General features: G+C 38.6%; 1 protein-coding gene across 5 annotated transcripts in view; it reads right to left on the bottom strand.

Moving 5' to 3' along the window:
* Positions 1-7,551: 7,551 nt before the first annotated feature.
* LOC126236598 (transmembrane channel-like protein 5) overlaps positions 7,552-12,549 on the bottom strand; it is a 271,797-nt gene continuing 266,799 nt past the window's right edge. For all 5 annotated transcript variants that reach the window (XM_049946024.1, XM_049946023.1, XM_049946026.1 and 2 more), the window contains one exon: positions 7,552-10,636. In XM_049946024.1, coding sequence (XP_049801981.1) covers positions 10,578-10,636 — 59 coding nt within the window. In that variant the 3' untranslated portion in view covers positions 7,552-10,577. The remainder of the gene's footprint in view (positions 10,637-12,549) is intronic.

Below are 12,549 nucleotides of genomic sequence, written 5' to 3' on the forward strand. Positions count from 1 at the left end.
TTGGCCATTACTGAACTAAAAGCAGCTCCATTGCAGCCACGTGTGAGGCAGGCTGGCAGACACAAAGGTGCTGATGTGTAATCAGAAATGCTGTGCAGCTACGAGCTGGCCTGAGGAGTATTCCCAAAACATGGAGACACAGGTATATTGATTTGGACATGCCTGGAAGCACGCTATTAATCACTATATATGTCCTCATATTCTAGCACAGTTATGCGCAGTCTGGCAGCATCCTTCACGACATCAGATCCGTGCAAATCTCCCTCGCAGTATGGGCTAGACAGCAGCTGACACTAGTCCGAGCAGCTAGCTTCAGTAGATACCAGCTCATGGTTCCAAGTCTGCAACCATGGACTTAGAATAACACAACAAATGAATCATTCTCCAGGTTCCAGGGCAGCATTTAACTTTTGTCTTGAAGGCAGCAGTTTTCAGCCAAGGTGCTGAGAGGGATAAACAGTGTCAGCAAAGCAGGTTGCGGATGTCAAATGGCCGTCCAGCCGCGGTGATCTTCTGACGTCATCTGCAGCACGGGTGGACCACAGACCTGCAGAGGATGTATCTCATGGCGTCACAGCACTCCAACATTGTATCTCACATGAAATAAAATACGTTGTACAGGGTTATTACAAATGATTGAAGCGATTTCACAGCTCTACAATAACTTCATTATTTGCGATATTTTCACAATGCTTTGCGCACACATACAAAAACTCAAAAAGGTTTTTAGGCATTCACGAATGTTCGATATGTGCCCCTTTAGTGATTCGGCAGACATCAAGCCGATAATCAAGTTCCTCCCACACTTGGCGCAGCATGTCCCCATCAATGAGTTCGAAAGCATCGTTGATGCGAGCTCGCAGTTCTGGCACGTTTCTTGGTAGAGGAGGTTTAAACACTGAATCTTTCACATAACCCCACAGAAAGAAATCGCATGGGGTTAAGTCGGGAGAGCGTGGAGGCCATGACATGAATTGCTGATCATGATTTCCACCATGACCGATCCATCGGTTTTCCAATCTCCTGTTTAAGAAATGCCGAACATCATGATGGAAGTGCGGTGGAGCACCATCCTGTTGAAAGATGAAGTCGGCGCTGTCGGTCTCCAGTTGTGGCATGAGCCAATTTTCCAGCATGTCCAGATACACGTGTCCTGTAACGTTTTTTTTGCAGAAGAAAAAGGGGCCGTAAACTTTAAACCGCGATATTGCACAAAAAACGTTAACTTTTGGTGAATTGCGAATTTGCTGCACGAATGCGTGAGGATTCTCTACCGCCCAGATTCGCACATTGTGTCTGTTCACTTCACCATTAAGAAAAAAATGTTGCTTCGCACTGAACGCATCCTCTTCCATGAGCTGTTGCAACCGAGCCGAAAATTCAAAGTGTTTGGCTTTGTCATCGGGTGTCAGGGCTTGTAGCAATTGTAAACAGTAAGGCTTCTGCTTTAGCCTTTTCCATAAGATTTTCCAAACCGTCGGCTACGGTACGTTTAGCTCCCTGCTTGCTTTATTCGTCGACTTCCGCGGGCTATGCGTGAAACTTTCCCACACGCGTTCAACCGTTTCTTCGCTCACTGCAGGCCGACCTGTTGATTTCCCCTTACAGAGGCATCCAGAAGCTTTAAACTGCACATACCATTGCCGAATGGAGTTAGCAGTTGGTGGATCTTTGTTGAACTTCGTCCTGAAGTGTCGTTGCACTGTTATGACTGACTGATGTGAGTGCACTTCAAGCACGACATACGCTTTCTCGGCTCCTGTCGCCATTTTGTCTCACTGCGCTCTCGAGCGCTCTGGCGGCAGAAATCTGAAGTGCGGCTTCAGCCGAACAAAACTTTATGAGTTTTTCTACATATCTGTAGTGTGTCGTGACCATATGTCAATGAATGGAGCTACAGTGAATTTATGAAATCGCTTCAATCATTTGTAATAGCCCTGTATATTGCAGCAGATTTTTCCTACTCACCAATGCCTCCACAACCTGCCATACACAACTTTTATGCCACAATGACCCCACTCACCCTGGGTCATAACGACGACTTACATTTGAAAAGGCCCAGTAATTGCAAAGGAAATAATCAGAAGTAACCACAAATTTAAATATACAATTTATGTTAGAGACAGTACGTCCATTATGAATTATTAATGAGGCCAATCACTCGCACAGCAATAGGACTTGTGAATATTTTTCTTGTCCTTTTACGCCAGTGTTTTTATGTATGAATTCCTGTATCAGAAAAAGAAACAATGTTTGTTATGTCTTCAATGTACAGTGATGAGCAAAAACATTATGACCACATGCTTAATAGCTTGTTCCTCCATTTTGGGAATTAAATACATCACTTATACCGCATATAAGGGATATGACACTTTGATGGTAGGTTTTGGAGGTATGTGGCATTAAATGTCTACACACAGGTCATGTAATTTGTGTGAATAATGGGTCACTGATTTACGTATGCGGTGATGGTGCCTGATAGGGACCCACATGGGCTACATAGGATTTACGTCAGGTGAATTTGGTTACCAAGAAGTTTACTATAATGCTCCTCCAATGACTATAGCATGGTTCTGGCTTTGAGATGGACAGTTGTACTGCTGAAAGATAACATCACCTTTGGGGAAAACTTCAAATATGAAGGGATGCAGGTGGTTTGCAGCTGTCAGCATGTCTTCGATTACTGCCACAGCTCCCATGCAACTACAGGAGAATGTCTCCCATAGCATAACACTGCTCCCACCAGCCTGCATCCATGGTGTGCTGCACATTTCTATCCACCATTCATCTTGATGATGACATTTGTGGAGATGACCACTGACCTATTGTAGCAAAAATGTAATTCATCTGGAAAGTCAACACATTTCCACAGATTAATGAGTGGTCCCATGCCCATTGCAATCGTAATGTTGGGTCAACATGTGAACAGATAGGGGTGGTCTGCTGAGGAGCTCCATGTTCAACAATGTACAATGAATTGTGTGCTCCAAAACACTTGTGCAGGCACCAGCATTGTGCTCTGACATCCAGCTATTTAGCAACTAGTGATAGTTTCACGGTCCTCCTACCTCTTTCCATTGATGCTCCTAACTGAAGCATATGAACATTCAACCAGCTTTGCTGTTTTCACGATACTCATTCACAGGCGCTGCATATTAATAATACCGTATTTACTCGAATCTAAGCCGCACTCGAATCTAAGCCGCACCTGAAAAATGAGACTCGAAATTCAAGGGGAGAGAAAAGTTTTGGACCGCACCTCCAAATTGAAACAAAGTTGGTCCATTGTAACATGAAACACAATTTAGATATAATGGATACAGCTTCAGTAGTTTGGTTCGAGTCGTAAGCTTAGCAGTTAAGCTTTACCTGGTAGCCATTGCTTTTTCAAGTGCATCGTCTGGTTTGAATCGATTGCTTATTTCGCTTTGATATGTTAAGTGCCGTTTTCTTCGTTATGGGTGTTTACGTCACTCTAAGCTAAAAATGCATTATGGTACTGTGTCATGCATTGTTTGTCGCATTCTGATGATGAGTGTTTACGGCCTGTCTCCGCTCGCGGCATGGTTTGCTTTTGTGCCCGCTACCGCCGCTTACGATAAAAAAAAGAGAGGAATTGTCTCATTAGCGAAACAATGGCAAGACACTGCTATTTGTTGTTACTTACACTACTGCTTTCTTTGATAATGAACAACAAGAACCAAATAATAGACTGCGTATAATAGAAAATGTTCTGAACGAGAATTTAACGAAAATTTTTCTCCGTTTGAAAATCTTTGCAAACGCCTCTTTAGTACATTACATTCTGCACAGAAATTAGTCATATTAGATTCAAAAATCTAGTCAGTTGCTGTGCATTTCTGACTGTACCACTATTCAGCATAAGAATAATATGAATATAAATATGACATGATATGTATATACTTCCGCGTTTGCTGTTGTCTCACATCTTATACGAAACGTTTAAAATATCAGTCATGATTCGGAATCACTATCACTCGATTCTTTGTTGCTTATTAGGCAGACAGGATTTAAATGAAATAGCAGCAAACACGAAAGAATACATGGTATAATGTTTACATTCGTATTATTCTTATGGTGAAGAGAATACTGCATGTGATTCACGATTCATAAAATTTCCTATTAGCAACCATCTCTTGTCACAGGTAGGAAAAAATTCAGAACGTAGAGTTGGCCATATTGACATACATCCCAGTCTTGCCAGTCCGATTTTTGTAGTAGATTTTTAGTGATTACTTCAAACGCAGAGTGTGTTGTTGTTGTTGTCTTCAGTCCGTAGGTTGGTTTGATACAGCTCTCCACGCTTTTCTATCCTGTGCAATGCAGAGTAGCAACACTTATAAAATAAGAATGAAAATAACTTAGAAATTAAACGCTGAAATTTAAAATACAATTTTATTAGGTTTGTAGTACATCTTATACGAAACGTTTAAAATATCAGTCATGATTCGGAATCACTATCACTCGATTCTTTGTTGCTTATTTCTTCATAGAGAGCATCGTCCTCCGTACCATCTAGAGCATTGGATATCGAACATTTTTTAAATGCTTGTTGCACAGTCTGATTTGGAACACACTTCCATGCATCATAAATCCATTGGCACCCTTGCGACAAACTTGCTCGTTTTACACGTCCTGTTGGATGTCAGTAGTCTGTCGCTTTTCGAAAGCCAGTCTGTGTACATGCGTTTAAGCTTGTCCTTAAATTGTTCAATTATTCAAGCAGACGTCAAGTGGTTGTAGAATTGACGTCATCCCGCCAGGAATTAGTGCCAAGTCCGTTTTCCTTTCCTCTAATTTTCGTTTAACTGCAGGTGTTATATGGCTTGCGTACATGTAATACCAACAGACAGAGTAAACAAAGCATTGCGCCAGGACGACTATTATACACACACACACCTAACCCATTCCAACACCATGTCCTCCGAAAACCACCCAGTTTCGTTTGCTCGTACAATTACAGTTTTTGGAAACACTTCCGATTTCGGTAAAGTCTTTCGCTTGAAAACTATGAATGGGGGTAATTTATGTCCAGCTGCTGTGCAAGCAAGCATGACGGACATCCGCTGTTTTTCACCCCCTGATATAAGAACACTTATGTCTTTCTTTCCTTTAGCGTCAACCGTATAATTTGACGGCATGTCAAAATATACAGGAGCTTGGTCAGCGTTTCCTATCTGACAAAGAAGGTATTGCTTTTCTGTGACGCCTAATTATGAAGAGCTGAAATTCCCCAAGTTTTTCTTCATAATTTTTCGGCACCTTTTTGCAACTGAAGCTCGCCTCCGAAGTGAAAAACCCAAGCGCTTCATAAACAGATCAATCCAGCTGTGACTAGCCTTAAAATGTTCGATTTTTTGCTCTCTAACAATTTCATGTGCCTTAATTTTTAAAATTTCGGCGTTCACGGGCAGGAATTTCTGACGCTGTTTCTAAACAAATTCATTTAAAATCACTTCTAGTGCATGATATCGGCCACACTTTGGCCCATTAAATGCTTTCCTGGTACTTGAACATTCAAATAATTTGTATCTCTGTAGTCGCCATCGGCTGACGTTGCTCTCATCAATCCTGTATCGCAGACCTGCAGCACGATTAGAACTTTGTTCCGCAAAAGAAATAGCTCCCCTCTTGAGTTTGGCACTATAATGAAAGCGCTTCGTTATGGTTCACTAACACCAACGAGCACTTTACAAAATGCCACGAAGCAAAAGGTGCGCTACGTGAAATCTTAATGGGCCCCAGCGTATCAACTCGTGCAACAATCCTAAAGTCTTGTACATTGTTTGTATTTTTGTGTTAAGAAATTTATTTTCGTTGCTACGAATATTTGAAAGGCCGCTACATTCGAAGATGAACAATACGAAATTTCTATTTACTTCGTTGGATAATGTATGAAAATGCAGTGGTCGAAACTCGGGGCGGAGAAAAAAGCTCGTCTTCTACCCTTTTTTAAAAATTTATTTACTGACGCAGAGGTTTTGGCGCCAGTATTTTTGTGCCTGCAAAGCATGCCTGTGTAGCGCTACATAATTCGACAGCAGAAGTTAGTTGTGGCGGCACCTACCAACATTTTTCAGAACTTCCGCTTACTTTGCACTCGATTCTAAGCCGCAGGTGGATTTTTGGACTACAAAAACCGGAAAAAAGTGCGGCTTAGATTCGAGTAAATACGGTAATCTGCCCTTTGTCAAAGTTGCTTATCTCAATGGATTTCCCATTTGGAATCCATATCTTTGCTAGGATGATCCCCTGTCCATGTCTGCTCAGCTTACACACTTCTGTTACCGCATCATGCGCCCAAAACACTAAAAATGGCTCTGAGCACTATGGGACTTGAAATCTGAGGTCATCAGTCCCCTAGAACTTAGAACTACTTAAACCGAACCAACCTAAGGACATCACACACATCCATGCCCGAAGCAGGAATCGAACCTGCGACTGTAGCGGTTGCGCGGTTCCAGACTGAAGCGCCTAGAACCACTCAGCCACACCAGCCGGCCCGAAGCACTACCTGGCAGAATCCAATGTCAAATGTTTTGGCTTATCAAAGCTTGTAGAGCTGTTGCAGGGTAGGTTATGCTGAGGAATAATTGTTAAAAAAAATAAAATAAAATAATTTGACATATTGCACCATTTCTGAGTTAATTAGGATCGAAGTCAGTCAATCAGGCCATCATGTACACAAATTCAAGAGGCCTGCCAGACAGTGCTCGAGACTACTCAGCCTTTGGCTCAGGTTCGATCCTTAGTACCATCCTATGTTCAATTTTTTGTATCACACTCTTGTTTGTTTTTAGAAAACCAAATGAAGAATATGTTTGGTGACACCATCTCTGGTGGGCTGCTAGAATTTGCTTGTTCAAAGGCATTGCTAATTTACTCAGAAACAGTGAAACATGTTGAATTTGTTTCTTAACAATTATTTCTCAGCAGAACTTATCCTGCAACACCCTTACAAGCTTTTTAAACTGTTCGTGACAACTCTGTACATACATTAAATGAATTCGCAGTTACAAATAAGGACAACCATCAGCTGTAGAATGGAATGATGACAATGAAAATCTGTGCAGCACCATGACTCGAACCTTGATTTCCTGCTTATCGCAAGCAGCTGCCCTACCATTTGCCTATCTGTGGTGCATAACTCACGGCCAGATCTAAACTTCCATAAGTCGTCAACCATGCATGCATGTATGTCCAAAGGAACTTTGCATCATAATCAGAATAACACAGGCACTGCAACATTGCACTCTGTACACAGTGTAAGTAACATCATAATAAATGTCTTCCCAGAGAAGTTCTAATTCTCATTGATTAAAAGTCCCTAAGTTTTATCAAATGTTCAACGTTTGTTCTACAACAAAATAGACTCACTCTATCAGATTTGTTACTCTACAGTGAAATTTCCATATACAAATATTATGCATGAACAGTGATGTTACCCATGTATGTATTAATGAATGTTGTGGGGGGAAAACACAATTAAGTGATATCCTGTGTTCATGTGAGGGGAAAAAGCACAGTAAATAACTCATCATCTTTTATTTCAAATATGCATCAATATAATAAATAACAGTGTCATATTTTCACATTGATGATCAATGACACATGTCTCAGTTTATTATATGAAACCTTTATTAAATTCAGCAACACACTGGTCCATAACTATCTTTGGTATATATTTAGAAATGAACAAGTCACTATATTCAAAACAACTGCAATCAACACACAACACTGCATAAATGAAGTCAAGAAATATAACTGCAAATTACTAAAGTAAGTGAAACAAAAGCACTGTTATCTGAGTCTATACTTATTCTGTAAAAACATTGTTCCATTGAGGTTTCAATTTTGATTGTGTTGAGTTAAAGTTGTCAGACACTTAGAGTTTAATGGATCACTAATTAAAATGAGCAAATGTAATTGAACTTTGGCATTTTGTTATGTCTGATATTGGACTATAAATTTTTGGAGACATTTCATCTTATTGGCTTTCAAACGTCAAATTTATGGACATAGTAAGACACCATTACAAACATGATTTAAAGTGAGATTTCATACCTTATGTGAATATGAGGGAAATCTTTTTTCACTCATTCTGACTGAAATGTTCAATTTTCTCCAATAATTTTAGTGATACGTGTTAATACCAGGTGTAATTCACTAAAATTTAAGGGTTGGAGCAGAAACATTTGTTCTGGTGCAAACTGTTGAATATATTGATGACATATATTTGCCTTATTTCTATTTTATATCATCATCCAATAAAATGAAAATAGCATAGCAACCTGTCTCACAATAAAAACTTATGCAATTAGCCATAGATTGCTATAGCTTTATTTTGTTAGTCCACGTATCAAAGAAAAGTAAACATATAACTGCAGAAGGTAAATATTCTCTTATCTACAGGTAAGTGGAAATAAATAATGCACATTTCACACACATAATATAACTATCTGAAATTATTATACAAATCCTAAGCAGTGAGAGTATGCAGCTTCCCTCAATAACTTGGATCAACTATCAACACACAATGCAAATAGGCCATAAAACTTTATAGAATGATATTTTAAGTAATTGTCCGAGTTCACCACAATTCTTAAATTTGTATGATCTGAAGCAACAGCCCTCCACAGTTGATCTACTGAAGACATAAAGAATACTTAGGTAATCCTGTGCATTCAAATTGCAAAATACATCCTTATCTTCACAAAATTTGACAATAAATCATCTACTTACTGTTGATTCTGTTTGACAATTCAATAAGAACTTAGTTTAGGTATTAAATGTATAAGAAAATTAAATTACAACACTAATTGGATAGTTGAATGTTCCTCTCAAATACAAAAACCCTGCCTATTAAATATTATTTCTCAAAGTCAGTGATGTTTTGGGATTTTTAACAAATACAACATGTTTATTAAAGGGATACCTTACTGAAAACTACAGAACTAAAATACTGATTCTAGAACTGCTGCATATCTGACTGAAATACTAAAACACCATGAAACATTTGATTTATCTACTAGAAAAAATTTACGTTTAAACTATTTCTCCTCTTTGGAATCTAGTGTAAAAGTGAAAAGTATTGTTTGTAGTTGTGGAAAAAAATAAAGAATGTTAACAATATATTTATAAGGAACTATAAAAAAATCACATTTAGAACAATTCAAAACCAGACTAGATCTTTGACACTTCAAATTATTCATCACTGAAGAGAGGACAAAACATATACCTTCACACGAGGAGGAGGAGTAGTTCAAATTTGATGAAAGACAAACTCAAATTTGTCAATGATGTTTTTAGTTTCACCATTGTATGCCAATAAAGATACCAATCTCCAATGGAAAAAGCTTGAATCTGATACACAGAAGAACACTACCACTGTGCAAATATTTTGGGCTTCACCCATCACAAATCATAAATGGGTAAATTTTATCTAAATAATTAATAACATAATTCAGTCACAGAACAACTCAAAGGAGTAAAAAAAATCTATTGATATATCATCTTTTCAACTTCAACTACTATAACTGACAATGTGGAGACCAAATTCTAAGAAATGGTTTACAATAAAACAGAGTGTATGTAATTATTACAGTGCCTAAACACAAGATATAAAAAGAACTATGTTGAGTTTTGAGTCTGTGAGATAGATTGGAAGGTTATGAAATTCATTTTTAACAATGATGAAACTGATTAAATAAACCAATGAACTTGACTATAATTTTTGTTTAGTATACTCTGTGACAACTAGTACCCCATCCAAGTGCCAGTGAAGACAGTTTCCAGATGTATGTAACACGGTGCGTTACCACCACAGGCACAGAAGGATTTTCAACATTTTGTTTTCTATTTGAGTGGAATGTTATCCAATATCCACATTTTTGGTAGTCTCTTGCTGCATACCAGATTTAGCTGCCTCTGACTATTATGGATGGAGCTACACCAAATATGGTGTGTATTTCATTTCCTCTGCCAACAAATAATGAGGACCTGACATATGAGAAAGCTCCACCACTGTAATGGGTACTATAGTGACAGGATCTATTAGAAGTATGGCTACAGTGCGGACAGCTGCACAGCGACATTTTATTCCCATACTAGAAATCCAGGTTCTGGAAACAAATTTTCTGAGTTTATCTTTCATTTTATTTACAAAACAGAAAAAAATGTATCCTCTATAGTCATCTGATAAATCAAAGCAAGTATGATCAGACTTAATGATATACTATATATCAATAACAAATTAGAGATCGAAGAAACAGTTAACAATAGTCAATGATTTAATAAACAATATTACAGTCAATTCTACTTTGATAAAGATTTCAACACTAATGTTCAACAGGTAACACAATGAAAAATTTAATATTTAATACTGTTAATCTTCAGAAAATGCCTTATGAAAACAAACAGAACTTGTTTGCAAAATGTAAAGCAACATAATAAAACAACAATTATTTTATGATGGATTTAAAGTACAATAAACCATCAGTCAGTAGTAGTAAAACACAATTCAATTCAGCACATCACGTGCCAAGAGGCTGCTCTTCTTATCTTCGCATTTTGTGCCCTTGCCCTCGAAGATGGAATGGTTGCTTTGCTCTCATTCCTAAAGGTGAAATTGCAGGCCACAAGTTAAATATGTGTAGAATAACAAAATGAAACACAGATAAACAGTTCTCTCTGTCCTACAGCTGAGAAGTTTACTAGTATATTAAGTGAACTACCATTAAGATTTTTTAGTTTAAACACACATTTATTGTATACCTACTGCCCCCCCCTCCCTCTCTCTCTCTCTCTCTCTCTCTCTCTCTCTCTCTCTCTCTCTTTCTCTCTCTCTCTCTCTCTCACACACACACATACGCACGTGCGCACACACACACACAAATCATATCTAATTATTCATGTATATTGGCAGAACTTTGGAATTTTACTGTAAAGTATATTAGTAACCATATATGTGTATTGTCATGGGAAAATATTGAAGTCATTCACAGATATGATTTCTTTATTTTGCAAGGATTTCAAAACAAAAATAATGTTGATAATTATTGCGCAGTGGACCTGACGGATTTAGAGACTTCATAAAATTAGCAGATGGATGGAGAATGGTACCAACAAAGGAAACTTACTAGAAAGTAAGAAACATGTGAAACCAGTATTTGATAATATATATCACTTGTTGAGAAATAGGATACATCTAGATACACAAATTATAAGCCCCAAATCTGAACACCAAGTTCTGAAAAATTAGAGAAAATTAAGGTTTATTTTATGTATGGTGTAAAACAGCAACAATTATATACATTACAATTACACATTATACATACAGATCTATATCAGAATTTAATTTCAAGCTGCTCTGATTCCATAAATGTGAAAGCATCATAAAATTCCAATACCTCATTTTCTCCTGTGGCTCAGAGCAGATTACCCCTATCAAAGTAGCTTGTAATGTGTTTCCATGAGGACTGTCATTGAGGGTAATACTGTCTACATGAAAACTGCCACGTGACTTGGTGAATGCCTGGACAACATGACCATAGTATTCTCATCAAAAGTACAGGTCACTACAAAAGATCACTGCTCAATTATCAGCTCCAGATGTGGAATATACAGAGAACCCTTAATTTACAGTACTATGCAACAATAAATCTCACTGTTTATCAATACATGTGAATATTCAATATAATAGAGGGAAACATTCCACGTCTGCTTGTGTCTGTGTATGTGTGGATGGATATGTGTGTGTGTGCGAGTGTATACCCGTCCTTTTTTCCCCCTAAGGTAAGTCTTTCCGCTCCCGGGATTGGAATGACTCCTTACACTCTCCCTTAAAACCCACATCCTTTCGTCTTTCCCTCTCCTTCCCTCTTTCCTGATGAGGCAACAGTTTGTTGCGAAAGCTTGAATTTTGTGTGTGTGTTTGTGTTTGTTTGTGTGTCTATCGACCTGCCAGCGCTTTCGTTCGGTAAGTCACATGTGAATATTCATTATGAGATAATCTCCCACAATACAGATACTAACATTACTGTCTTTATCCACTTATATGTAGAATCAGAACCCGTTTTCTTTTGAGGTGTAATCAACAAATCACGTGTAATTCTTCAGATTCTCCCGGCGTAATTCATGACAAAATAGTTCCAAGTGAACAGCTGGATGTCAGTGTCCAACAGCCACAATATTTCAGTAAGCAACCACATTGTCATCATCAGATGTGCTGGTGAACTGGCTGCTTAGGAGCTGGTGTGGAACTATTATCACATATCCCCCCCAACCCCCTACCCTCCAACCAGCTGTTTTCGTTGTGATGTGGCCAGGGGTAGCCGCCCACTCCTCCGCACACATCGTGATGGGGCAGCAAGTCGGAGGGAGGGAGGGATGGGGAGGGTGTGGAGTGGGGTGTGGGAAGAGATAAAAGTATTCACACCTCAGCATACCTGATGATGTCACTTGGTGAAATGTAGTGCCTGCTGGATACTGACATCTGGCCAGTCACCCTTGAACTATTTCATCAACCAA

The sequence above is a fragment of the Schistocerca nitens genome, chromosome 2 (assembly GCF_023898315.1).
Source record: "Schistocerca nitens isolate TAMUIC-IGC-003100 chromosome 2, iqSchNite1.1, whole genome shotgun sequence".
NCBI classification, from domain to species: domain Eukaryota; kingdom Metazoa; phylum Arthropoda; class Insecta; order Orthoptera; family Acrididae; genus Schistocerca; species Schistocerca nitens.